Source organism: Opisthocomus hoazin, chromosome 18 (genome assembly GCF_030867145.1).
Source record: "Opisthocomus hoazin isolate bOpiHoa1 chromosome 18, bOpiHoa1.hap1, whole genome shotgun sequence".
NCBI lineage: Eukaryota > Metazoa > Chordata > Aves > Opisthocomiformes > Opisthocomidae > Opisthocomus > Opisthocomus hoazin.
In genome coordinates, this window is record NC_134431.1 from 171,185 (window position 1) to 199,179 (window position 27,995).

General features: G+C 58.7%; 1 protein-coding gene across 1 annotated transcript; it reads right to left on the reverse strand.

Moving 5' to 3' along the window:
- LOC104328267 (arf-GAP with SH3 domain, ANK repeat and PH domain-containing protein 1-like) lies at positions 1-27,967 on the reverse strand. Its single transcript, XM_075438784.1, has 26 exons — positions 27,773-27,967; positions 22,864-22,936; positions 22,455-22,600; positions 21,934-22,008; positions 19,237-19,286; positions 18,993-19,122; positions 16,463-16,548; positions 15,922-15,997; positions 14,364-14,450; positions 14,051-14,151; positions 12,617-12,686; positions 12,074-12,161; positions 11,535-11,583; positions 11,043-11,206; positions 10,704-10,837; positions 9,956-10,047; positions 7,912-8,089; positions 6,920-7,005; positions 6,494-6,609; positions 4,614-4,681; positions 3,831-3,938; positions 3,588-3,723; positions 2,782-2,949; positions 1,739-1,884; positions 902-1,024; positions 1-667 (listed from the first exon to the last, which is right to left on the reverse strand). Exons 1-26 carry the CDS (start codon positions 27,896-27,898, stop codon positions 593-595), a joined length of 2,751 nt encoding a protein of 916 aa, XP_075294899.1. The 5' UTR covers positions 27,899-27,967; the 3' UTR covers positions 1-592.
- Between the last annotated feature and the right edge of the window lie 28 nt (positions 27,968-27,995).

Genomic DNA, 27,995 nt, shown 5'->3' on the forward strand with positions numbered 1-27,995 from the left:
TATTTATTGGCAGCGGGCTCAAAGGGCCATTTTGCTGGGTGGGGGCCAGGCAGCAACGGAGCCGTGCCAGGAGCTGCCACCGAGCACATTTTCTGGAGTCAGCCTGGGTGGGAGGCATTCGGGACGGCACAGGCCCAGGGCGGTGCTGGCTCACAGCGCTGGTTCGCGTTCCCCGGCTCCCGGCACGCTCAGCCCTCCGAAGAAGCCCCTTTCCCACGGACGTGCGTCCTGCACAGCTCCGCTTGCAGCTCCAGAGCGCGCAGGGCACAGCGCTGCTCCGCTCCGCCATCGTTTTCACCAGCACTGGGAGAGCAGCACGGAGCAGGCAGCGAGGTCTGGGCAAGGCAGGAGCTGGGCTCTGGGCAGCAGAGTGCCCCAGAGCTGTCTCCTGCACGGGAACGTGGCTGGGGCAGGAGCACATCCATGGGGGTTGCTCTGTGTACGCTCTGGGGGAGCCCACGGGAGGAGCGGGAGCACGGGGTGAGCTGGTGTTCCCAGCCCGCTCGTCCCGGGGCCCTCAGTGCAGACTGGAGCTTGGGGAGTTGCGTTGTAAGCAGCTGATCAGATCGTTCTTCCTGCATTGAAGCAGCTCCTACTCGTTGAGCACGTGAACAAATGAAGCGGGGAAGACACCTTGCCTGTGGGGCTGTCCTTCAATCCACCCTTTCTGTGGGCAGAAAGGAAGGGAGACGAGTGGTGAGCACGGCACGGGGTGTACAGAGGGATGGGGAACTGGCCCCAGAGCAGCTGCCTTCGGTTGCCGAGGAAAAGGTGGGAGACAGAGACAGATGCAGAGCAGGAGGTGACAGCGGATGTGACAGTCACGGGACAGAGGCCAGAGGCGGATGGAGAGGGGATCACGCGCACCCCAGCCCCAGCCTGCGCAGGCGGGTTCACTCACCCACCAGTTGCTGTCCTCCTTTTCAGACACCACAATGATCTCGCCTGTGCGGAAAGTCAGCTCATCCTCCCGGTCAGCCTGGCAGTCGTAGAGCGCGCGGACCCTGCGGAGCAGCAGTCTGTTCTGCAGGCAGGAGAGCAGCGTCAGGCCTCCTCAGCTTCACCACGCAGAACCGAGCTGCCGCTGCCGCCTTGGTCCCAGAGCCCCGAGCAAAGAGCTGAGGAGCACGGACAAGAGACTGGGAGGTTTCCTGCGCAGGGGGAGGGCAGAGGTGGCAGGTCACCTGCTGGGACTTTGGGTGGGACAGGGGTCCAGAAGACAGCTCCTTCTGCTGGAGCACCCACCCAGAGGCAGCCGCCCCTCTGCCCCAGGGCTGCGGCGCGTGGAGTTGCACTGTCTGGGGTCCCGGTTCTCCCAGAGCGGTTCTGTGCGAGGCGGCAGCAGCGCTGCTCCCCACAACCCCAAGACCAAGCAGCCCAAGCGATGTCCCCATGACAAAAGGGCTCTGCACAGTGTCCCTGGGGAGAAGGCGTCCCCTGGAGCACAGAGAGGCAGGGCCAGTGTGGACACTGCACCCTTGTCTGTGTCCAGAACTGCACCCTGACCTGCCAACAACCCGAAATCACGAGCAAGGCTTCCCTCCAGAGGCAGCGGAGCCTTACGGGGGTTTTGGTAGCGTTCCCAGCACCCAGCAGAGAGACGTCAACACCAGGGAGTCACAGCAGAAGTGCTGGGAGGAGAAGTTGCTGAGGCTGACTACTGCTCAGCTCAAAAACCAAAGGTGATAAATATGGGCAGATGCTTGAGCTGAGCTGATCCCGGCCGCTGGACACCTACCAAACTGCTCCTCCGAGGAAGAAGAGGTGGGACATCCCAGGCATGGCCAGAGCATGGATCTGGCTCCTGGAGGGGTCCGTGTGGGCCAGGCTGTCCCACTTTGCTGGTGCCAGGAGTGCAGAGGGGGTCTGTGGCTTTCAGGGCACCTGCAACACAATCAGGCTGGTCATCTCCTCCCACCTTCCATCACAGGTGGACAACAGCAGCCACCACTGTCAGGGAACATGGCGCAGCATGGTCCTCCACGACACAGCATGGGCAACCAGCACCCCACCGGTCTGGGAGCTGGGAAGAGGGGGACTGGTGGAGAGGGGCAGCAGGGGAAGGGGACGTGGCCAGGAAGCAGAAGGACATTGAGCGGAGGCTGGGGTGAGAAGCACATTACCAGGAGGTGGGAGATGGGCCGTGCCGCTCCAAGGTGCCCCAGGAGCCGCCAGCACCCGGGGAGGGACGCGGCTGCCACGGATCGTGCACGTGGCACTCTCTGTTCCCCCTGCTCCCGGGCGCTGCTGGGATCAGGCTGTTTGCTGGAGGACCCCATGGGCCAGGCGTCCGTCCCGGAGCCCCCGGGGCTGCTCTGGGCAGCGCCCACCCCCTTGATGAAGGGTTGTGTTGCTCAAGCCACGGCCTCAGCCCCCCACCTGCCACCCTGCCTGGATGGGGGGGCATCCACCTGCCATGGGACACCCGTGGAAACAACGATGGGGACGAGGTCATTCCCTGCTCTGAATTCAGCATTTCCAGCAGACCAGCAAACCCTAGAATAACCCCCCTGGAGGCACCGGTGTCCAACGGCCAGGGTGCAGGGAGCCCACCTTGTACGCGGCAGCTGCGGGCACGCAGTCCGGTGCCGCAGCTCCTGCAGCTCGCTCAGTCCCGCATCCCAGCGAAAGGCCTCACGGGCCTGACCCAGGAACAAGGCTCAGCCAGAGAAAGCCACCGACAGCCCGACCTAGCGCGGGTGCTGGACGGCAGCCCTCCAGCAGGTCCTTCCCACCGGCGCGGCCGGGCTCCTCAGCCCCCTGAGCCTGTCCGGTCACTACCTGCGGCCGGGCTGCGCTGCTCAGGGCTGAGCGGTACCCAAGGCACCGGCTCCGAGGACGTGCGCTTGTGCTTGATGCTCAGAGGCGAGGGTGGGCTCCTCCTGCTCCTTGTGTCCTCATCAAAGACGGATGAGCTGGTAAGGAAGGGCAGATGTGTCCCCTGGAGGGCTAAACACAGAGCAAGCACAGATCAGGGGGCAGCACCAAGCGGCCAGGCTCCAGGGGCGAAGCGCCGGGGGACAGCAGGCACAAACGCACGAGCAGGGATCGTCTTCTCTCTGCTCGCAGGTCTGACTTGAGAAATGGTTGGAAGCAGCGCTGGGACTGGCAGAGGGGGAGTCAGAGAGGACCTGGTGAGCCTCCCGGAGAACAGGGTAGGCTCTTGGACGTGGGACACCCCATGGGAAGGCTGGGCAAGGACAGTGGGAGTCGATCTTGCTGAGGAGCAGCACTGCGATGCTGCTGCTGTTTCTGCTGGCAGCGTTGTCTTCGCATCCCTGTGTCTGAAGACCTGCTCCTCTGCCTGTCCCCACAGCAGCAGGAGCGCCTGGGATGCAGCAGCGCCCGGCACATCCTAACAGCACCGGGCAGGGAGCGCCAAGGGCTCTTCAACGCGGGGACCGGCGCTAGGACAGACCGACCAGCACAAGCCAGCCTCGGTCCTTCAAGGAGCAAAGCACAGAAGGGTGCCCGAGGTCACCAGCCAACCCCCCCACCACGCTGGGGGCCCAGCTCCCCCCCGACCCCCCTCAGCCGACGGAGCCCCTCGCCCCGCAGTCCTCGCTGGACCCGCCGCAGGCCCTCACCTGGCTTCCCCCGCTGGGGCGGGAGCGGAGGAGCGTAGGAGGGGGCCGGCGGCACATCCAGGGCACGGAGGTGGGCAGCGGCAGGGCGGCGGCAGCAGCTCTGGGGACGCGCAGACCCCTTCCTCGCAGAGCCCAGCTGGGAAAGGGACGGAGCGGGTCAGACGGAGCTGACTGGGCAGGGTCCAGTGCGACGCGGCAGCGGCGGCACGCGCGGCCCCAAGCCAGCGCGTGCCAGGACCTCACCTTCTCATCTAGGTCTTCGTCACTCTCGTACATGTCCTCTTGGCCCAGCCACCACTCGCACTCCACGTGGACATGGGGGCTGAACTGATCGCTCTGGGCCTGCAGCAGCTGGGGCAGAGGAGCTCCCTGAGGACACGCCAGCCCCGTCCTGCCCCACCAGCCCCACGGCAGCTGCTGACCCCATCTCCCACCACCCGCCCGTCCAGACAATGTCTGCAAGCTGCCAGAGGTGCTTTCCAGCAGCGAGGGAGCTCTGCGAAGGTCTCCAAACACACAAACGAGGATGTGGCAGAAGCAAGGCTTGGCCTTGTGGCAGAAGCAGGCTGCCCAGGGAGGTTCTGGAGTCTCCTTCTCTGGAGATATTCCAGCCCCGCCTGGCCGCGGTGCTGTGCAGCCTGCTCTGGGTGACCCTGCTTGGGCAGGGGGTTGGGCTGGGTGACCACAGAGGGCCCTGCCAGCCCCTGCCATGCTGGGATTCTGTGATTCTGTGACTCGCTGAGGAGATGCACTCACCCCACACACTTCCAGGTCCCCCTGCCCAGGCACAGCGTGTCCCCTGCCTGGCCTGTCCCCAGCCACTCTGCCACGAGGGACCCCATGCTGGCAGGGCCAGCACCCACTGGACCCCTCCACACCCTCCTCTGCATCCCACACCAGCGCTGGAGATGCTGAGGGGCGTGGGTGGTCCTGCAGGACACGTTCACGTGGGTGCGGGGCCCCCACTGCTCCCTGCCACTGGGACGTGTCCCAGAACTGGAGCGGTGATTGGACACAGCGACTTACCAGCTCCTCACACAGGGGATGTCTCATCCTCCTGGCAACATCCAGGGCCGTGTCTCCCGCTTCGTTAGCTGCAAGGGGAGAACAGCAGCCTTGAGCACCGCGAGCCCGTGCTGTGAAGAGCAGTGCTGCACTCGGGGCACCAGGGGCAAATAACCCTGAAAGAAGGGACAGCCTAATCCCAGGCCAAAACAACAGCTCAGGCCATTCAGGGATGGTGGGGGGCAGCCAAAGAAGAGGGCAGGAGCTGAGACACCCAGATAAGGAGAGAAAGGAAAATCGAGGAAATCCTGATGAGTTGCAGAGATGGGACAGGATGGAGGGACACCAGAGCTCAGTCACTGCCAGAACCCGAAGGTCACAAAACCCGAGGAGGACTCCGCAGCCAGCACCCTTTGTACTCTGTGTCACCACAGGGAGCTTTGGGCAGACCCACTACGCGTTTGGTGGACACAGACTGCCTGGGCACCCAGGTCCCAGTGCTTGCAATCAGGGCTGTGAGTGCGAGTGCAAACGAGCGACAACCATTTGACGTGTTTCACTTCAACCTAAAACCCCTTCCACTCCTGGGGGCTCAGAGGGTGGGACCTGTGATGGTGTTGCTGTAACGCTGCAGCCTTATCATTTCTGCAAAAGCTGTCCTTGCAGAGCTGCAGCACAAGTCTGGCTGGGGAGGGGTGGGCTGGGGGGACTCTGGGGAAGGGTGGGAGAAGAGAACAGCAAGAGGCCTGCACCCTGAGGCACCACTGAGCACCCCAGACCAGCGGGCAGGGTCTCCACTGCGGACTCAAGGTGCTCGAGGTACCAGTGGTGGTCAGCCAAGGCAGGTCAGGCACGGCTGCACCCAGCATGGCCGAGGCAGGGAGAAATTTGGGTGCCAAACCCCTGTGCTCCTGGGGGACACGCACCCAGCTCCTGCTGCCCTGCCACCACCTCTCTGCACTCCGAGGGGCTGCCACCACGCTGCCCTGAGCAGGAGACAGGAGCATCTCAGGAGCAGCCCAGGAGGCAAGGCTCAATGCGCCTACCAGCTCGGCTGATGTCTGACGGTGGGAACGTGTGTGCCCTCCCATTTCACCCGCATCCTAGCTTTAAAGCTCACTTCTTTGTTGTGAAGAGGGGATTCGCGGGCAGCACAAAGAGCTGGACCTGTGATCTGGGCTCCAGAGCACCAGCACACAGCGTCTGTGACCCAGCGCTCGGGCGGCCATCCCGCCTGCCCCCAGCACTGCAGCGCTGGGGGGGAGCGAGTTCAGCGTCTGCGTCGGCTGCTGCTGCGCATGTGCTGCGTGCGGAAGGGCCGCTCGGGCAGCGTTTGCCTTGTGGGGCTCTGCCAGCTCGGCGAGCCCACCCCGGTGCAGTCCGACCGCGGAGCTGCCAGGCGCAGGCAGGCCTCTGGCTGCCCACCTGGGAGGGGGGCAAGCGAAGTGGGGCAGAGGCATGAGCTCCCTGGGCTCAGGAGCATCCCAGAGCAAGCTGGTTCCTCCCTGGGGAGCAGAGAGGAGCAGCCCCTGCTCCACGCCGGAGAGCAAAGCCGCTGCTTCTGCCCCAGGCTGTTGATGGGAGGAACCTGCGAGATGTGGTCACCTCACTCATGGAGGGCCACGTGCGGCCCAGACCAGCCTGTGAAGGCAGCTGAGCCCGGGGAGCCAGCGAAGAGCAGCGTCAGCATCAGCACGTTGCTGGACAAACGGAGAAGAGCCTGGGGCTGAGGCTGTCACTCTGTGGGCTGGGTCCCCACCCGACGCTGTCACCAACCCACCTCTCCCCAGCCGCAGACAAGCGCTGCTGAGCACTGCAGCAAGGCTAAGGAGGCGTCTCCAGAGAAGAGCTGAGAAGACACCCAGTGTGTGCACGGGGTGGGGGGTCCCGCGGCCACTCACTGATGGTGATGTTGGCTTTGGCCTTCAGCAGCAGTTTGACGCACTCGGGTTTGTTGTGAGAGCAGCAGTAGTGTAGCGGCGTGTTCCCCCGCGCCGTCCGCTTCGCCAGGCTCCCGCTGCAGCAGAGGGTGGGCAATGTCAGCACCCCTGGGAAGAGCCGCCGGCTCCAGCCACGGCAAATACTGCTGGCACACACGTCCTGCCTCCCACCTCAGCCAGGGAAGAGGTGGTCACCACCACCGCCACACCTCAGCCCAGAGGGGACAGGGGAACAAGGAGTGGTTGCCCCAAGCCCAGCCCAAGGCACATTTGCTGGGAGGCCTGTCCTGGTGATATTTCTTTTTTTTGGGAGCATTTTGGAGAAGACAATCAGTCTTGCACCTTTCACCAGCACTAGCCATGACAAGCTGACTGTCGTGAGCTTACCTGTTCTGGACAAGAAAATCAACGATATGCAAAGAGGTTCGATCAGACAGCAACACTGCGAGGTGGAGAATGGTCTCCCCAGGTTCCTGTAACCAAGACACGCACAGCAAGGATGAGACTGCGTCTGCCCACACCCCCACCACAGACCGGAGCACTCTCCTTCAGGGACTGTCCTTGCACACTGAAAATCCCTGAGGGATGAAAAGCTTTGGCTGTGTGTCTTGGCCACCAACGCTACTGAGAACATGGTTAATATGTGTAGAGCCACGACTCACGGCTTCATGAAGAAGAACCAGTCATTCCCTTTTCACATTTAGAAGCTGAGGCAACCAAAGGTGACTTTTCTCTGCAGGCCAGTGGCTGAACTTTGCCAAGGCCACGATCTCACCAGAGTCCCGGGGCGTGCAACGGCTGCTGCCCACAGAGCTGCTTCTCCATTGCCGGTTTGTCCCAAGACATCCCACACTGACGGTGCTTCTCGCTCACCGCAGCATTTTACTCCTTCATTTTCCCTCTGCAGAACACCCACCAGCGTCCATGCCAGCCAAGGGGTGGCACGGCGGCGTGCCTGCAGCCCCAGGGGAGGGCTCTGCTCTCCTCTCGCTCTGACAGCGAAGAACCATGCTGCTGTTTTGCAGGAAAAAATGCTGCCCTGATTTTCCAGCGAGACTTGGATGTCGTGAGGAAACCTGCTCAGAAGTTTACAAGTAAATCTCGGTTACAAATTTGCCTTTGGAAAGCCTTGGGATGGGTTCTGACTTCTGGCCCCCGCGCACAGCACGAGGAGGGCTGTGGGGTCGCAGGCAGAAAACCTCCCTCTGCCGTGAAGTTCCTCACCCCACTCGAGTCTGCCTGCTGCTTCCAGCTCACAGAAAGCACTGTTTTCATCAGAAACCTCAGTCCACTCCCGGGCACAGGGACCCGTACGGACAGGCTGGAGAGGCGACGGGAAAGCTGTTTTCCCCATGGGCCCACGGGAGGAGTGGCCATACCTGCAGAGGTGCCAGCACCGGCTCGCTCAAATCCACGTTCTCTGCGTACGCTTGGAGCAAAGAAAATATGTCCTTGTCCTTGACGGCTTCTGGGAGGCCAGGACACCGAGCAGCAGCGCTCCTCTTGGCATATTTCTTCTCGATATACTTGGAGATGATGAAATTTTTCCGAAAGGCCCTGGCAGAGACAGAGTGAGAGACCCTGGCCGAACGAGAGTGAGCGGCCGCAGAGCATCCCAGGGCCAAGCCCCCCTCCCCTGCTGCTCCAGCCACCGTCCCTCCCGCTCCCGCAGACCTGCCAGGCTCTTTAGCTCCTTTTCTCTCTCCGTTGCATCCCCCAAACGCCTCTGCAGCAGCGTTCATAATTCATAATTCGATATTCATAACAACTTTAACAGAACACTGTGGATTTCTTACAGCTGCCTCTGCTGCAGTTACGTAGTTAAATGACAACTTGACATTCATGCATTCAAAGTGTGAGCGCTGCCATGGCTGGGGCGAGGACCCTGCACCCAGCGCGGGGAGTAAGAACCAGCTCCCCATCTCTCCTTCCAGCAGGGATCCCACCGCCTTCATCCAACACCCCAAGGTCTCGTGCTGGGAGAGACAGGGAAAGGTCCGTGCCTCTCCCCCTCTCCCAGGCACTCGTGGCTTTCCAGAACCCCCTCCATCGTCTCTGCTCCAGGGTGAGGAGCCCTGACCCCTCCACCCTTCCCGAGTGGGAGACGCTCAGGGGTGCCCTGGGGATTTAGATACGATCGTGGTGATGTTTTCTGCTCTCTTCTCCCTTCCTTTTCCTTCCTCCCCAGCCCTGGGCTGTGCTTTGCCTCTTGGACCCCTCTGCCCTCACTGTTCAGTGCTGGGCTCGGCTCCCTGACTGCGAGAATTAGGGGAACGAGCAGAAATCTCAAGGACTGTGAAAAACACATGGCATGAATTGGCCAAGCATATCCATGGGTCAGGAACAGCTTCCAGGCAAGGACTGGCTGAGTAAGCTGTGACTCATCCCCCGGAGGGGTCAAGAACAGCAGAAGCAGTGGCCGGCCAGAGGATCTGGGGCGGCTGCAGGTGCCCCAGGGGCAAAAGAGTGCTCCAAACAGAAAAGGCCACTGAGGAAGTGCTGAATTATTAATTTCATGCAGATTCAGCGTCCCCAGCTTCCAACTGGAAGGGTGGATCTGGCAACGTGGATCTTGAACACGCTGTTCCCCTTGTATTTTCCTGCTCTCCCAGCTCTATGCTGCTCCCTCCCTGCCAAGGGCAGTTCCCCATCCACCTATTCACTGCAGGGTGAATGGTCTAAACAGTGCCCTGGTCAGGACTTACCTTTAATGGAACCTCATTGTGCCTGGCCTGCCTGCTCTCCAGCCTCCTGAAGGTCCCCTCAGCACTGACGAGAAGCTGCCCAGCTATATGTTTCCCCCGAGAGCTCTGCTGCAGCCCAAGTTTACAGCACTAAGCCCTGGAGCAGCCCCCAGCTATCACTGGTACCAGCCACACCACCCCAGCTCTCCCCCGTCCTCTGCAGATCCCAGAGGCTGCGGGCTCCAGGATGAAGGACGGGGGTTCCTGCATCCTCAGCAGATCCTCGCTCGATGCCTGCGCTGATCCCATCAACCCTGGGCCCCAGCTGCTGGACACCATGAATTTTTCTGCACGATGCAGGTCCCTGCCCCCATCCCACTCCACCCTGCCGATGTGCAGGCAGGGCCATCCTGCTTCAGCATCTCCCCTTGGGCTTTAATATTTCTCTTCTTGCCTTTCCCTTTCCAGTACCAATTCCTCAGTCCTCGTCCTGACCTCGAGGGCAATCCCTGACCTGTCCTGCTGGCTCTTCCTCATTTTTCTGCTCTCCTTCATCAAACCTTTCCTGCTGGGCTTGATGAAATTGCTTCTAAAGAGAACTTGTGGTCTGGGGAGGAGATTGGGCAGTGCCAAGTGTTTGGTCGCTGCAGGGAGCACACAGGACTGCAGACGTGTGTCCGTGGGTGAGGACCCCCTATCTAACCTCCCACAAAAGAACAGCTCTTGCGGAGCAACTCACATGTCACTGTGCACTGTGGGCTTCAGGGAGAAGCTGGGGAGATTCGCTTCCATGATGTCATTGAAGCCAGAGTTGCCGATATTCCTCGCCAGCTGCAAAACAGCCAAGCTAGAGGTGACCTGGGACCTGCAGCAGCTCTACTCGTGTGGCAGCAGGACAGGGAGCTCCAGGCTGAGGTCCTGACCAGGTATCAAGGAGATACCCAGGGGTGCCAGCATGTGTGTGCCCAGTGCTGGAGCCTCTGCCCGGACTCCTGCCACTGAGATCTCCCCACTCCAGCAGTGCAACCAACTCCAGAGCTGAGCCCTGGGCAAGCAATGATCCCTGCCAGACGCTCCCATCTCCTGCCCTGATGCCCACCAGCAGCTCCCCCCACAGCCCCATCAAACCCATGAGCACCTGGAGCTTCGTGGCCCTAAAACAGCCCCACATGCCGTCTCCAGCCCCCTGCCTGCCCCACACTCTGCTCTACCCCAGGTCAAGCGTGGCCCTGCCCCACATCTCCCCTGTGCCAGGGGATGCAGATGGGGAGAGAGGGCTGAGGGAGACGGGTGACTCAGCAGCAGCAAAATGAGTCCCTGCTCTCCTCCCTGAAGATAACAATTCCTGCCACAATAACCACTAAAACCTGGGAATTACAGGTGGGCACAGGTCAGTTCAACGGGTGAAAAAACGACTAAATTAACTTCATTTCAGGCAGGCTGCAGCAGAAGCAGGGGGAAGCCCGAGGACACCGGCAGTGTCCTACCAGCAATTCGGAGGTCGCCAGCTTGTCCAGGGCCAGCGACTGGATGCGGGACAGATGCACACCCATCTCCCGGTGAATTCCAGAGCACTCGATGCAGATCAGAATGCCCAGGTTAACGGAGAGCCAGGTGGGATCTGCGGAGACAAGACTGCCAGGCTCGTGCGTATCTGTGGCCCCCCCCCACCCCAGGGCGCGAGCCCCACGGCAGCACAGAGGCGAAGGGCCAGAGCCCGGCTGCCCGAGGGTCTCCGGGAGCCGGACGCCGTGGAGGGCAGGGCTGAGCTGTGCCTGCCCGGGTGGGGGGAGCCGGGCAGCCCCCGGCCACGGGCTGGCTCTCACCTGGGGCCGAGCAGTCGCAGCACTCCCTGTTCCCAGGGATGCCTCTGACCTCCGCCACCACGGCGCGGGCCAGCTCGTCCCAGCTGCTCTCCCCAGCGCTCTGCGCCTTGCTGAAGGCCACGTTCAGCGCCTCCTCCTTGCTGTTGCTGAGGACGGACACCCAGCTGCAGGGGCAGAAAGCAGCTTAGGAACAGGGGCTGCGCGGCCGTGCTCAGGCTGCAGGGCGAGCAGGGCGGTGGGGCTCGGAGATCCCGCTCTGCCCCAGCCTGCACAGCCACACACAAAGGTCCTTCACCGGACTCCAGTAGCAAACTGGGACCAGGAGCCTCCACCACGCTCTGTGTCCTGCTCGCGGCCAGCCAGCCCCCGGGGAGTGACCGGGACACCATCAAGATGGGAAGGGCACCGGAGAAGGGGCCGCGGCACGCTGGCTCCTCACCGGCAGCCGGAGGAGCGCTTTCTGGGCTGCAGCGAGGCGCTGACAGTACTCACGTGGCACAGTCCTGCTCGTCCTCTGCCAGGAACCGGTACGTGCGGTTGTCTGAAACACACAGAGCCAGACTCCTCCAGCACCCCGCTCGTCCGGCTCGCCTGCCGCGCCCGGCAGGACACGGCACGCCTGAGCTGGGCTCAGCAGAGCCGGAGCGGCCTCCGGCCCGGGGAAGCTGGGGTGACAGTCACCTCCAGCTGACTCAGCCCCCCCCCGGTGCACCCCAGGCAAAGCGACCTGCTCCTGCACCAGGAACGAGGGATGCTGGTGTCAGCTAAGCTGCAGCCTGGGACTACACTTGCGTGGTCCCCACGCACCCCACGCTGCCCCATGGCACTGCTGCCTATCTCAACAGTGTGCCTATCACTGTTTCCGAGCAGAGCTGCCTCCTGGCACAGTTTTTCCAGGGTAATCCCCCCAAGCTGGCCCAAAGCTGCAGAGATTGCCCTCATCCCTGCCGGTGCTGGCTCTCTGAGTCCAAAGCACCATCACCGCTCCAGGCCCTTCCTGGGGGAACCGCAGGGCAGGTGTCAGCACTCACGGGAAACCAGATCGAAGCATTTCTTGTCATCCGTGCTCGGCTTCACCTGGCAGGTCAGTAAATTCAGCTTGGCTGGCGGGCGGTTGAGCTGCAAGCAGAGTGGGGAAGCATCAAAGGGCTGTGGTCCAGCGGTGACGAGCATCGCCTGCCTCTGGAAGCAGAGCCATGGACCTGCCTTCTGCCCAGCACTCTGTCTTTGGGTCTGCTCTCAGAAGCAATGTAAAAAATAGCAGCACAGACTTTTTCTCTCCCAACAGCCACCCCACGCTTGGAGCCAGGTCCCCAGGCTCAGCCCCTCCGTGCACACAGGCATGCGAAGGTCTCTTGTGTTCGTCTCAAGCCCTCTTGCGTTGCAGGGACTTACGTCTCAACAGAAAGCCTCTTACGCCAGGGCAGCCCAGCGGCACCAGCAGCAGGCAGGAGGGCTCTGACGAGCCCCGGGCAGCCATGGGCATGGCTGGCATGGCCGGCTCTGCGGCCCCTGCGGTGTCGAGCAGCAGCTCCCAGGCAGGAGCAGAGCAGAGCGGAAGAAGCGGTTCCTACCATGCTGTGGGAGATGGTCAGGTAGCCATTGCTGATGGTGCATTTCCTCTTCTGCCAGACTTTTCTCAACCTGGAAAGAAGCGGAGGGTGAGCCGCGATGACACACGTGGAGGAGCAGACGTGCACTGGCAAAGGCCAGAGCCATGCAAGGCACAGCACGGGGCCACAGCTCTCGTCAGAGAAGCTGGCTGGGCTGCCACAGACGGGTCAGCTCTGGGCTGAGCAGGACACATCACGTGGCAGAAGACAGGCTTGTACAGGTAGGCAGCAGAGCTGCTGTGGAGGCGATGCCGGCGCAGAGCAGCAGTCGGGGCAGCAGGACCTGCTAGGAGGGCATGCAGCCCTTTGCAGAAGACCTCAGCAAACACCAAGACCACGACCTCGAAACTGCTCCCAGCTGGCTTTCCTGTGCCTGCCGTTCAGGGCCAATCGTAACACAGGAGAAAGGTGGAAGAGAAAAGGGAGAGAGACCGAACTTTGGTCTGTGGCAAAGGAGACTCCTAAGCCCCAGTTCATTATTTTCTGTCCAGCTTCAGGTTTTCTAGGACCCTTCACAGTCCTTCCCAAGTCTCCCAGCGCAGGACCCCTGTGATTCCCAGCAAGCGTCCTCCCACGCACTAGTGGGAGATGCTCCTCTTCCCAAAGACAGGATTGCTTTCTGGGAGCTCGCAGTCTGGCTCCTGGAGAGGGGCACGCTCTCTCTCCCCTCTGGTCCATGATGCTATCTCCAAGGCTGCACTGACCTACGCTGTGTCTAATTCACCCCACATTTCTGCTCGTTCCCCTAATTCTCACAGTCAGGGAGCCGAGCCCAGTACTGAACGGTGAGGGAAAAGGGGACCAAAAGGCAAAGGATGGACCAGGACAGGGGAGGAAGGGAAAGGAAGGGAGAAGAGAGCAGAAAACATCACCAGGATCATATCTAAATCCCCTGAGTGTCTCCCACTCGGGAAGGGTGGAGGGGTCAGGGCTCCTCACCCTGGAGCAGAGGCGATGGAGGGGGTTCTGGAAAGCCACGAGTGCCTGGCAGAGGGGGAAAGGCACGGACCTTTCCCTGTCTCTCCCAGCACGAGACCTTGGGGTGTTGGATGAAGGTGGTGGGATCCCTGCTGGAAGGAGAGATGGGGAGCTGGTTCTTACTCCCCGCGCTGGGTGCAGGGTCCTCGCCCCCAGTGCTCACAGAGCTTCAGAGGACATCGGGCAGCTTCGCAGGAGAGGAATACCCTCAGAGCTAAAAGACAGACACAAGCTGCCTGCAGCTCTGTGTTGAAAGCTGCTGGAGGCTGGGGCAGTGGTGAGGACACCTTCACACGCGCCTGTCCTGTTCCTCTACCTGGTGGCCACCCCAGGAGAGGAGGTTGGTCTGGGTGAGCCCTGCTCTGGCCCCAGGTCACCAAATCACAATTGAGAGAGGCATGCTGGATCCCAGCTTACCCATCGCTTTTCTTGTAGAGAGTGCCCGACTTCTCTGTGCCGTACTGCTTGTTCCCGTGCAGCTGGTGCATGTTGTACCCTGCCTGCTTGTTCCCAGGCTCCTGGCAGAAGCAGAGACTTAGCAGCAAGGTCATACTGCTGGCAACCATGAGCACGTTCTCAGGGCACTGCCAGGGACCCTGTGCTGCCCCAGAACTCACCAGAAGCCCCATGACTTTCTGCATCGGCGGGCAGGCACTGTACAAGCAGCTGCCATGCCATGCCTTCTGCAGGCACCACCCCGTGTTCCCTCGTACGAAGGGCCAGAGTTTACCTCTTTTTGCTCCAGCTGCAATGCTGCTTTCAGCTGATCCCGAAGGGCGCAGAGCTGCTTCTTCTCCTCGTCCTGCCTGATCTTCATCTGAAAAGCACCGGAGCGCAGCAAGCTGCTCACATGGCAGCAGGGGCCTCCTGCCTCAGCATCCCACTCTCCGGGAGCAGCAGAGGTGCCCCCGCACCACCCTCTGCCCTCGTCGCCTCCCCGCGCCCGTGGGACGCACCCAGCCCCATTCCTACAGTGGGAGGTTGCCGCTAATACCCTGCGGTGCCATGGTATGTGGCATGTGCAAGAAGTACTTCAGTGGAAACCTCGCTGGGGGAGGCAGCAGGCATGTCCCCAGCACTGGCACTCCTACAACACAAGACCTCAGGAGAGCTGTCTGCATTTTACTGAGAAACCAGCTGTTTGCAGCTCTCCACAGTGTAAAAACAACCAACAGCTTGAAGGTCACCATGGCGGTTGGGTATTTTTTCCTTTGAGGTGTCAGTAATTAAAATAATTTAAAGGTCCCCAAGCCATCAAAAAGTCGATGGACCTTTGCACAGGAATGGGGCCCTGAAACGGAGCTGGGGGTTTGCCTGCATGACGGATCCGTAAGGTGCTGCTTGCTGTGCTCAGTTACCCTGCTCTGGCCCCAGGTCACCAAATCACAATTGAGAGAGGCATGCTGGATCCCAGCTTACCCATCGCTGGGTACCCAGTGCTGCCTCCCCTCTTTTTGTTCTCTCCACAATGAAGTTTAATATGAGTGATTACAAATTATGGAACAAGCAGGGTAACACCCCTAAAGCAGATTAATTTGAACAAAGCAGCAGATGCCCAGAGGAGACCTGCACTACAGGACCGTGGAGACGAGTACAAGTCATGCTGACACCATATCTGGGTGAGGATCGTATCGCAAGCCTCTGCAAATCTTGACTTTCAAGGAGGTATGGAGAAGGATGAGCAAGCCCAAGAAAACTGGAACTGAGGTCCAGAAATGCTGGGAAACCAGCATAAACCCTCTGCTGGCCTTGGAGGATGTCGTACCACCTGTGACAGGAGTGCCCAGACCGTCTCGGGAAGCCTTGCCGCTTGCACAGACTCCCGTCTGGCTCCTGGCTGTGTATGACCAACAGAGCCCAAAGTCAAAAGCTAATGTTCACGAGGCTTACATGACCTGCCTCCGCGGCTAAACAAAGCCCCTGAGGAAGTGCATTAAGAGCTGGAGTTGGCAGCAACAGGCATGGGAAGCTAAGAGCACAAATTCGAAATCTGGAAGTCTGCAGAACAGCTAGGGCTTTGGCAGACGAATCTGTTAGTGCCTCCCTGGTTCCCGGGTTTATGCTTGTTCTTCCTACGCTGTGCGCTGGCGTATGGCACCATAATTTTCGCAGTCCCAGCGATGGCTGCCCCCTCTGTGGGCCACTGTGCACCAGAGGACCAGGAAACAACGATTAATAGGTGTGAAGAGCTGCAGAAGTCCTCAGCTCTGCTTCCGCAGATGAAGAGGATGCCCTGGGGAAGACATCCCTGCTCTGCTCGCCGCACCCAGCTTCAGACAAACACTCACACTCTGCAGCTCTGGGACGAGCTTCTCTGTAAACTGCTTAAGTTTTCCCATTGTGTTTAAACATTCCTGGAAAAAACTGAGAGGAGAGGCTAGTGTAAGGGCATGTCCTGAAATCCTGCTCCCAGCACTGGCTGTGAAGCCTGCAGACCACGGGCTCCCCTGAGCTCCTGCCTCAGAGCCCATCATGCCTTTAGCAGGCAGTGCTTTAGAGTTGAAAAAAAAATCTTTCTTAGGAAATGTATTTTGAAAAGTTTTGCAGGCAGTTAAATTCAGGGAGAGCGCTCAGCACTCTGTCGTCTTTGCATCCCAGCTATCTGCTTTACACTGGCTGATGAAAATTGATCAGACTAAAGAGAGGGAATGCACCCCCTTGAGAGCCTTGCCTCCACCGCCTCCAGGAGAAGAGGGCTTTCGGCAAGCTACAGGACAAAGCTGACTGCAGGAACCCAGGTCCTGCCAGTTAAGCTACCCCCCAGGTCCTCTCTACAGCCAGTGCTTCTGGGGAGCAAGGGCATGCAGCCAGGATACCGGTCGCTCTTACCTGAACTGTGAGCTGCAGTGCTTGATGTGGTTTTGCAGCAGGTCAATCCCTTTCTTGGTTTTGATCTCGTTCACTTTGATTAGGTACTGAAGGGAAAAGGACACGAGGACTGAATTTGTAGCTTTGAGAGAAATGCCTCTGATGCACGTTACGGATGGGCGTGGGCACAGGGCGAGGGAGGGGATTCTGCCCCGCTCTGCTGAGACCCCCCAGGAGTCCTGCGTCCAGCTCTGGAGCCCTCAGCACAGGACAGACATGGACCTGTTGGAGCAGGGCCAGAGGAGGCCCCAGCAATGATCCAGGGGCTGGAACCCCTCTGCTGGGAGGAAAGGCTGGGAGAGCTGGGGCTGCTCAGCCTGGGGAAGAGAAGGCTGCGGGGAGACCTCAGAGCAGCTGCCAGGGCCTGGAGGGGCTGCGAGAGAGCTGGAGAGGGGCTTGTGACAAGGGCAGGGAGTGATGGGACAAGGGGTGATGGTTTTAAACTAAAAGAGGGGAGATTCAGACTAGATATAAGGCAGAAATTTTTTACAATGAGGGTGGTGAAACACTGGCACACGTTGCCCAGAGAGGTGGTCAATGCCCCATCCCTGGAAACATTCAAGGCCAGGTTGGACAGGGCTCTGAGCAACCTGATTCAGTCAAAGATGTCCCTGCTTATTGCAGGGGGTCTGGACTAGATGGTCTTTAAAGGTTCCTTCCAACCCAAACCATTCTACGATTCTATGCCCCACACACACAGTGTGTTTTGGTCCATCCTGGCAGTTATGTCCTGATGGGAGCAGCTCATGTGGCTTTTCTGGGGTCAGAAGATGGTGCTAAGCAGGGCCCAGTGCTTTGATCTGGCCAATAGAGTGGCGGACCCACCCTGGGTTTGCTGCACTTTACTTATGCAGGGCATTAACACTCAGTTAATACACTCTCAAAGATTCACCACTCATGGTGCCTTCACCAAAGAAAGGCCAGATTTCCTATAGACCTTCAAACCTCATAGCTCAAGAGCCAAGTTCCTCCAAGACCCACTAGACTTGGTCCATGATCCACCTGACCCTACTGACAAAGCTAGTGCTGTGAGCCTGCCTATGCCCAACACGCAGCTGGCATCTCAGCCTGCCTTGAGGACCTTCAGAAGTGAGCTGAAGGTTCAGATTTCTGGCCCAAACTGATCTGCCATCTCACTCAGCCCATCCTCCACCATAACAATCTCACCCACGAAAACCAACACCGGCCCTTTCAGTTGGCAGACTGACAACGTGAAACAGTGTGCTGTGAAACACGTTCAATATTTCTCCATCCTTCTCTGGACTACTCCTACACCAGCATCAGCTCGCTTGACATTGCAACGGCTGTAAAAACAGCAACCTACGGGTAACCGTTTCCAGAGGACCCGCAGGCCAACACAGTAAATCACCTCCCAAAATACACGTTCAACATTGCCAGCCTCAGGCTTTCCTGTGTTTATTCTGCAAGGATCATTCAAAACACCCTCGATCCATCAGAAGAAGGATTTCCTAGAAGACAACCTCTCAGGAACCCGAATGTCATGCATGGACTCACATCAGCACAGAATGAAGCCTCCGCCTGACCTGCTCGCCCTGTTGAAGGATGGTGCAGTTCCATAGCACAAGGGCTTCTAATGCTTGCAGTAGAACAGCTGCAGTATGGAAACAGTAGCTGTTTCCAAAACATGGCTACAAAGAGCTGGATATTTCGAATGAAATCGGTATGTTCCAGTCCTTTACTCGTGCTGTTGCTTGTACTTGTGGCAGTGGGAACCGGGAATTCCGTCTGCAGGGGGGTTGGGCCAAGTTTATCCCAACAAGCAGAGGGAGGGCTATGGTGGGACCAAAGAGGGGGAGCAGGGACCTCAGTGCCAGCAGCACCCACCATGGGCAGTCAGGAAGAAGCCTGGGTCCAAAGCCTTCGTGGAATTTTTCCCAAGTTGTTACCTCTACTGCCAGGTTAATATAGGCGCAAGCTTTGGCTAAACTCCTTGATCAGACCCTGCCCCAGGTTGGCTTGAGCCTAGCACAACCCAGGCAGCTCTTCAACTGAGGGAATATGCCCAGAGTCTCGCCGGCCCAACGGACCTGACCTGCTGCGCAATGGTCCCTGGGGATCTGCAGCCCACATTGGTGCTGCTCCCAGGGGCTCCAGGGGCTCCAGAGGAGCTGCCGGAGGCTGCCAGTGCCTGGAGCAGAGCCTGGGGCACTTCAGCATCCCAGGAAGGCAGAAAGGGACCTGCAGTACCCTGGACACAAGCATCACTCACTAACTGGGGACAGAAGGTGGCTCTGAATGGAAAATCAGTGCGGATTCAGACAAAAAAGCTGCTTAGAAACAATCCCAGGTTGGAGGGCAAGCAAGAAACACCAGTGTGAGAGTCACTGCTGATGTCTGCTTGCTCCAGACTGGGCTCTGCGGGGCTGTGCCACGGACTCTGCGCACCAGTGGAAGGGAAATTCATCCCTTGGGTGCCAGTTCAGCAGCTCCAACACTGCTGTGCGCAGCACAGGCTGGTGCCTGTCCTTACCTCACACATGTTCAACTGGAAGGTCCTGCGCTCCTTCTCCATCTCCTCGGCAATCTCCCCCCCGCTCACCTCGCTCCGCACCATGCCGTGCTGCTTCGCCAGCTCACGCTTCTCCTTCTCGATCTTGGCGCTCAAGGCAAGAGGAGAGACGCGTGAAAGGCTCTGCCTGACTGCTCACCGGTGGAGGCAGACAAAAACCAGCCTCTGAGTCCAGGCCTCAGGGTGAGGGAGCCCAGTGACTTACAGTTTGTTCTCGTAGTCCTTGCAGGCCTTCTCAAAGGGCTTCTTGAACTCCTGGGAAGAGCCAAAGGTGCCGTTTAATGACTGCGACCGGGACCTACTTCCTCAGGGTGCTGGGCCACCCTAGCAGACCCAGGACATGGCTGTCCGCAGGAGTGTCCTTCCCCAGGAAGATCCTCGCCTCTCCTCCGTGCACTCACCGGTGAAGTTCCGCTCGCGGGCACGTGCTTGCACGCACACGCAGATACACGCAGACTCCAACGCGCACACCGCACACACGGGCATCGCACAGGCACGTGCAGGGCAGTACCCAGCAACACCACCTTTCACAGACTCTCCGTTGCAAGGGCAGAAGGAATTGCTCAGACACGCACAAGCCAGAAAGTGTCAGCCAGGTTCTCACCCACGGAAGCCAGAACGTCGTGTTTAACTGAAACACCGCTCAGAAAGACAGCAGAAACCCCCCCAAAGCTGGCAATGCCAGCACAATCTGATTCTTCCCTGGAGATTCATTTAATGGTGAACTAGCCTTGCTGCTGAAAGGACGTTATTTGTTTCTCACCTGACTTCGTGTGACTTCAGGTTCTCTCCAGTGGTTACCATCTTGGTATGTTCATCTGGATTTGTCCATCAAACGCATTTACTCAGGTGACCCACGTTCTGCTCTGTTCTCACCACTTACTGCTCTGCAAACCTCTACGTCAGACAGAGCAAACCTGGCTGCAGGGGGCTTCGGGAGGTCTCTGGTCTAACCTCCCACCCAAGGCAGGGACAGCACTGACTTCAGATCAGGCTTTGTGCAGACAGATGTTGAAAAACCCCAAGGATGGAGAGCCCACAGCCTCTCTGGGGCCCTGTCCCGATGCCTCTCAGTCCCCCAAGGCAAGATTTCATTATTTATGTCAAGGCAGCACCTTGTCGGGACAAATCTTGCATTTATCTCTATTCTAACGAAAACGTGAAACAAATTCAGGTCAGCCTCTGCTTCCTGTTGGAAATTATCTTCAGCTTAACAACGACTCCTTGACGGCAGCTGGTTTTTTTCCTCTCTCTCTGCCTGCTTTCTTGGTTCCCAATCTTCTTGACATCTTCCTTAACAATGAAAATAGTGGATTTTTCCCTTTTTATTTCATTTACTTCACAGCAGAAGTTCCACAATTTGCTCTCTCCTTCCACTTTCATGCTGCTGTATAGCACAAGCTTCCAAACAGATGCTGAAACACTCATAATTTGTTTCAGTATTTGGCAATTAGTTCTATGGAAGTGCCCAAACTCTGCCACAGTTCCCATCCCTCTTTCTGCAATCCTGTCCAAAACTGTCCCTCCAGTTTCCCAGAGTTCAGCTGTTTGCTCAAGGATCCCCAGCGCAGCTCTGACACAGCCCAGCTGCAAAACCCTCATCAAGCGTCTGAGGAAACTGCAGAGCTGGGAGAAAATCTATTGCATGGAACCACATGAGATTAAAAAGGTAAAATTACAGAGTTCAGGCTGATGAAACAGGTTCATTAGGAGCTCAAAGATTCAAGAGGGAAAATACTGTCACAGGAAAATATAAAAGCCTAAGAGAAGAAAACACAGAGGGTTTGTCAGAGTACCAGCAGGTCTGGTGGAAGATGGCAACGGCCAATATTAAGAATCTGTTGCAGGGAGCAGCAGCTCTGTCCCTGCTCCTCCCGAGCTGGTCTGCCCGGCCAGGACGAGCACTCAGGTGTCTCGTCATGGTGCTGAGTGTATTAACACCAAGCTCATTAAATCCTAACAATCTTGTATGCGCATCAGCCAGTAAAGAATTGCTTTACTGCTTCAAGCCATATATACCCTGCTCGCAGAGTCTCTGTGCCCAAAACTACCCAGAGAGGGACGGTGCCAGGTCACCACTGGCAGCTGCTCCACCACATGAGATGCAGGCTACGATCAGCAATCCCTCGACAGCGACCTCGCTCAGCATCAGGATCAGTCCCAGCCTCTGAACCCTGAGCCCCTGTGGGCACGGACACCCCTCCGCAGGCAGAGGCACCCAGGGGCAATCACGCAGAGCTGACGCCCTGAGTACAGCCACGGGGACTTCGCGGTAGGGATGCGTGTGCAGGCTTACCAAGGACCATGATGACCTTCCCATTGGTTAAAAAAAGCAAAAATTAAATATGAGTTTGATGTTTTTCCTAAAACCTACACTGATGACCACTGCGAAACTCTCTGATATCTCTACAGCGCTGAAGATCAAATTGCATGGTCACGTCAGTACTCGCTGCTCTGCAGTCCCTGCGAGGTACCTGCAGCCAGCAGATCCACACTTCCACGCTCAGATTCCCACCAACACGCATGTGCTCGCACACATAGATGCATGAGCCACCGGGGGGTCGGTCGGTGGGGGTGGACCTCCCTAGGAGGTTGTCAGGGAGTTTGTGCAGTGGTAGCCAGGGAAGATACCAATATTTGGTGCATAACACTGATTTTTCCCCACCAGACTCCCTCGGGTTCAGCCAGGTGCTGCAGAGGGGCAGAGGTCCCGGCTAAGGGGCACCACCACCTTGCCCCGCGGCGCGAGGCAGCAGCACGCGGCACACGGAGGCGCAGGCAGACCTGCCCACCCAGCACCCATCCCTGCCCGCGGGACGAGACCCCACGGCTGGCACCCGCTCTGCCTCCAGCCACTCGCTGACCCACCCCACCTCGGCACAGCCCTGGGACCCCGGCTTACCCCTTTGAGCTCTTTCATGTCACCCTTTATTAATGACTCCAGGGAAAAGTTAATGTTGTGGTACAAACTCTGCCACTGGAAAGGAAAGAGAGATCACGCCGCTAGCACCGCGCCCCTGCCCCGATCCTCGCGCAGAGAAAGCAGAGCTGTGTGTGAGCCCGCGGAGCAGCTCCTGTGGATAACGTTCAGCAGAAAGCCTCCATCCTTGGAAATTACCAAGCCGGAAAAAGCCAGAGCCAGCCCGACTCAGTGCTGGTGAGCGCCTGGCTTCAGGCAGGATGGAGGGCCTCCAGGAGCCTCTTCTGAGCAGCGTCAGAGGTCTGCGCAGACGGCCCCAGCCATGCAGGCTGCGCCGCTGGCTCTGCAACCAGACGCCATGGCCCCCTGACTCCTTCTGGGGACGAGCGTGGGCCTCCAGGCTGTGGCCCAGAGCCTGCTGCTCTCCCTCGGGACCCCTGCCAGCATCCCCTTGCCAGCCAAGGGCCCCACTCCAATGTGCATGCCGGGACAGAGCTGCCTACCAGGCTCTGGAGAGCAGTCAGCAGCTCCCGGGAGAAGGCAGCAAAGGTGCTAAAGGCGCTGGCCAGCTGCTCCTCACCCTCCAGCTGGTAGTTGGCTGAGAACTTCTCCTGAGCAGCAATGTGGGCTTCGAGGTGGCTGATGAGCTCTAGGGGAACACAGATGGTCTCCGGCGAGTGCAGGGGGAAGGGTCAGGATGAGCATCCAACCCCTGCCTCCCTCCTGGGAGTCACCATGCCCAGTTCTGCTCACACACCGGAGCCGGCTCCTGTTGCCTCCTGCTGCCCCCACCACACCCAGCTGTAGACACCCCTGAGACCCACATTCGCCTCTGTGGTCAACCTGACCTGCAGCAAGGACTCCCCTCATGCACCCATTGCCGTCTCCCCCCTCCTGAGGCTCCGTTCTGACCTTGTCCACAGCTGTGTTCCGCCTTGGCTGCTTTCCTCATCTTCTGTAGCACCGCTCGGTCAGCATCCAAGGCCTAGAAACACAGAGAAGTTGGTCAATGACTACATCCATACACTCCTCTCCATAACCCACAGGGCTTAGCACAAGCTTCAGCATCCCCAAGCCAGCAGACAGGTGATGATCTAGTGGTAGTAGCCCATGTGTATCTTAAGTCTTTGCAAGCCTTCCTGATGTTTTTCTGGAACAAGTAGTCAAGCATTAAAAGAGAACTGGAAAACATATTAGAAAAAGGAACACGCAGCATTGACAGAAAATGTGGATTTCAGTGGCAAGAGACTGTTAGTTGCAAACTAACTGTGAGTTTCTGTTAGTTAAAAACTAAATTTCCATCCTGGGAGCAGGATAATTCCCAATACCAGATCCGACTGGCTGTGCTTTGCTTAGTTGGGCTTTGAAACCCTGCAAGGGTGGAGGTCACGTCTCTAGTGACCTCTTGCAGTGCTGCATCACCCTCTGCAGAAGAAACTTTTCTTAACGCCCAGCCTGAACTTTCCGAGCCACAAAGTAGATATTGCTGCACGTTGTATCATCTGATGCTGCCCGAAAAAGCTTGATGCCATTGCCTAGAACTGCCCTCGGATGAGCTGTGGGCTGCTGTTGGACACCCCCTCTTCACCCAGCTCTGCTTCTCTTTTAACATCCACTGACCTTCTCTGCTATCTCCATGTCGCTCCTGACTGGGGACAGTCTTCCAGGTGTGGGTGAATGGGTTTCACCGGACTGATGGGAGCCCTGACAGCTCCCACATCGCACTGGCCCAGCCGCAGGGAGTGACAGGGCTTCACTCTAAGGGTTGTCCTGACAGTGCCAGAGCTTGAAGACAGGGCATAGGCTTTTGAGATCCATGAACACTGATTTGTGGGAGCAGTTTTACAGCAATTTGGGAATGCAAAGAACAGCCCAAGGTGGACTTGCATGCTACAGCTAAGGCTGTTCAACAGCTGACCGGGCAGGTGGGTACCTGGGGAGGGGGAGTACCACCACTAGCTTTGTCCTCTGTTGTGCACTGTGGCAGCCAAGCCATGCAGCTGAACCCGGGTAGAAGAGGAAGATGTGAGTCCGGCTCTGCGTGGGTCAGCGCAGTCGAGACGGTGGCATGCAGGGGCATCGCCATAAACATTTAGGTACCCAAGGAGCAGTAGCGCTGGAAACTTATCTGCCTGCATAGTTCCAGAGTTCAGTGCAGCAGGGAGGTTGAGAACTTCAATTATGGACTTAGACCCCAAAACAGGAGTTGCCACCCACGACTCTTAGCACCTGCACCTTCTTGTCCAGCCCAGTTTGGGACTGAGGTTTTCCAGTCAAGCCCTCAAACAGAGACTCCTGGGGCAACTAACATAAGACCTCTAGGACCAGCAGGACTATGCTCACACCAAGCAATGCAAATCCAGGGAATCCAGTGTTACGGTTCAAAAAGATGCCCGTGGGCCAAGGTCAGAAAGGCAGTGGTGGGACAGTTATCATGAGTGCTGCCGTGAGGTAGGCACAGTCTCGTCCTGGGCCACAGCTCCCTGCAGATGTCTGAGTTGCTGCATGTGGGATTCATCTCACTGACCTGAAGCATCCCTTCGCCCTTCTTCAGGTGAAGCGCCTCTTCCTTGCAGAGGCTCCACTGGGGCAGCTTTCCCAGTTCCAGATGTCTCTCATCTCTCTCCTCAATCCTACAGCAGACTTTTAGCCACACAGTTGGACTCGACCTCTTCCCTTCCCCACCTGCCCTTGTGCGTGGCACTGGGAGAGAGCAGTCTGGAGCCTGCTGCCACCGAGACCCTGATCTCCAGCCTCCCAGCAGCCTCCAGAGCCTCTCTTGCCCCTTGCTCCCCTCTGCTGCTGGAACCGACCTTGACGAGCACGGCTGCCTCCTTCCGAAACTGTCCCTGGAGCCTGCTCAGGTCCCTTGTGATGCCAGTCATGCTTACACTTCATCTTTTGCCAGAAATTCAGCTCTCCACACACAGATGCTCAAACCTCCCACATCCAGGGCCTTCCTCTTCCTCTCTCCTGACAATCCCCTCCCTGAAGGCATAACCTCGGTCCACAAGTGACCCATCCCCACCTTTGGGACAATTCCCTGCCTTCTGGGCCGATGTTTTCAGGCCAGGAGGCTTCCCTGCTTCAGAGGAGCAGCACCAGGGTGAAACCCCTCCGCCGTGTCCCCAAGGCCATCACCACCAGGCACCTCCACTGCGCCGGGCTGCCCCGGTCCGGCGAGCCCAGCTGCCAGCGGCAGCTCTCCCTCCAAGGGTCGTGACGTGTGTACGAGCACGGTCGCCGGCCACAACGCAGGAATTTGCCCATCTGGTGCTAGGTGCAGGAAACCCCAAGCTCCCTTCCCTGCCTGTACTTCCACCTGCGTTCATCACCTCGTGGGCACGGATCCGGGTCTGCACGCAGCCGCGCTGTGCGACTTCCCCTTCGGGGACCTGCCGCCAGCTCCGGTCCTTCCTTGAGCCGAGCGCTTTCGCTCTGCCGCCCACGCTGCTGCCGGGCTCAGCACACACCGTGCTAGGACTCTCCTCGCTCGAGGACGGGCTCCTGCTGCGCTTTCTGCTCTCTCCCACACTGGTGCTGCTCTCCGCACCTGCTGACGGCTGTTTGCACGCACAAGGACTCTTCGCTGCACAAAGTTCCCCACACCATCAGTAAAAGCTGCTGGCTGAGCCGCTGCAGAAGTCACCGGGATTTCTGCCTTTCAGAGGTGAGACCAAGCAACAGAAGGACCTGCGGCTCCAGCTCTTTCAGATCTGTTTTCATCCCTGTCTGAGATTTCCAGTGTGCTGCTCCCTTCTCACTAGTTTTCAAGAGTGCAGACAGACACAGATTGAGAGGGACCTCTGATCGTCTGCGTAGACACGGCATCAACAGTCACAGGACAACCTTGCACGCGCCCTTTGTGGGACTTTGCACCCTTTGTGCGGCTCAGCAGTCTCCAGAAAGACATCCAAGCTGCACTGCAAGACAATGGAGACCATTTGCTCCACCTGGGTCATGCACATCAGTAGTTCATTAAGTCACAGCTAAAATACTGCAACTGATTTATTTTTTCAGTTCAGCTTCAGCTCCCAGCTGCTGGCTTTCGCTTGCCCTTCTCCAGCACCAGTCAGAAGGAACGAAGTCGCAGGCGAGAGCCTGGTCAGCCTCACCTGGCTGCATGGCGAGAGCGTGTTGGGCTCAGGGAGAAGCAAGGCAGAGGCCAGCACTGATGCAGGCAGAGAGGACCTTCCTCTAGGACAGGCAGAGAGAGGAGGCACCTAGCTCCTGCTGACACCAGCACCCAAGAAGAGCAACTGGGGATAGGCGCGATGCTGGCGTTTCTCCTTGCCACCTGCTCAGTCCAGCCCTGATCTATAACCAGAGATGAAGGTGCCTCCTGCCCTACGCAACCGCTCGGCTCACACCACCGCTCCCCGCTTCCACTGCGGCAAATCCCCTGCGGGCTGCGCCGGGGGCTGCTGCCGCACAGCAGTGGGAGCGTGTCCCGAGTTCTGTGCCCGCTCCGACGCGCGAGTCCAAGCCAGGAGCTCTGCAGACACAGTTCAGCAGTGTTTCCCTCTAACCGCAGCTTCCTGATGTAGCAGCTCTGGTTGCTTTAAAGGACTGAAGTTTTAGCTTTCCTCGGGGTGCAAGTGATAGAGTAACAGTTGAAAATTAAGCAACACAAGGAAATTGCCCCATGAGCAGAGGCTCCTGAGCAAGTCCTGGCCTCCGGAGGCCTAAGGACTGAGAAGAATAAAACCTCAGTGACCACCGCTGAGAAAACGATCTACAGGAGCACAGCTCTACACCTGCTCCAGGGGTGCTTCAGGGCAGTGTGGCTGTCACAGCCCTCAGACAGGCCCTGATAAAGTCCCGGGCACCATCCCCTCATCTGCTGAAACTACAAAGTCATGAGAAAGGTGCCACGGTGGTGGTGCAGTTTGGTGGCTCCCAGCACATTTACCAGACCTACCGGAGGAGGCACTGAGGGTCTTGAAGCCCTTGGACCACCATACGGAGAGCCCCACCACAGTGGCAACATCTTGTGGATACTTTCCATAGGGGGTCAGGACTTCGATTTGCGCAGGAACAGGACAGCGCGATGGTGACGCTATACTGGCCATAGTTCCCAGCTGAGTCCCGAGGTGGGTCTAGGTGGGCAGTGGGATGCCCTCCGTGGGAAGCCAGGCCGCTCCACCGAGCCGACCTTGCCCTCCCTCACGGTCTTCTCAGGGCATCAAGCTCTGCTGCTCAGTCCCTCAGGTGCCAGCAGCATGCAGCAACCCCTTCCCCTCCCCATCAGGGTATTCTGGCTTTTGCCATTGGTCAGAAAACAACGGCATTTGGCCCAAATAAGTCTTGCGTTGGCTGCTGCGCTCAGCAGCCAGCTCTCACCCCGGCTCTGTGAATTCTTGGAACCACTCATGCATTCGGCCTCCGAACACGCCACGTCAGCAGCTCCCAGAGCTCAGCTCTGGACAAGTGGGAAAACCGTCCCACTGCCCCCCAAGGACTTCCTTCAGTTTTTGTTTTGCTTTTCCTTTTACGCTGGTCTGGTCTGGTCTGTCCTCTCTTTGCCATACAGTGTGAGCATGGTCCAAGCTGCAGCCTCCCCCCACAAAACTCTTCCCCCCTTGCTCTTGTCCCCACCGACTGACGCCTGTCACCCGGCCACCGCGACCTGGCACAGGTCCTCGCCAGATCTTTGCTTTGAGTGGTCTGCAAGCACCCAGAGATGCTCGCACCACTCTCCACTCACGGAGACAAACGATACGGCAGCGCCTAAGCCGAGGTGCACCTCCTGCGGGACCACAACACGGGCGGCCCCCCCAGCCCCTCGGGGTGCCGGCCCGTGGCCCCCGCCCCGGCTCACCTCCTCCAGGCTGCTGGCGGTGGCCTTGCAGCGGCCCATGTGGCTGGCGAAGGCAGAAGTGGTGGGCGAGCTGAGGTCCTCCTGCGCCTGCCACACGAAGTCGCACACGGAGATGAGGGCCGCCATGGTGCCGCGGCGAGGTGGCCCCAGGAAGGGGAACTGCCACGGGAGCCGCGGTCGCGCCGGGGCTGGGCAGGGGGCTGGGGCCACGCTGCTGCAGCAG

Excerpts from the sequence above, each read along its gene's own strand:
- LOC104328267 (XM_075438784.1), bottom strand. The coding sequence starts at position 27,898 with ATGGCGGCCCTCATCTCCGTGTGCGACTTCGTGTGGCAGGCGCAGGAG. Across the intron at positions 12,162-12,616 it reads TGACCATCTCCCACAGCATG|CTCAACCGCCCGCCAGCCAA; the intron begins GTAGGAACCGCT and ends CTCTGCTTGCAG. Across the intron at positions 3,939-4,613 it reads ATCCCCTGTGTGAGGAGCTG|CTGCTGCAGGCCCAGAGCGA; the intron begins GTAAGTCGCTGT and ends CCTCTGCCCCAG.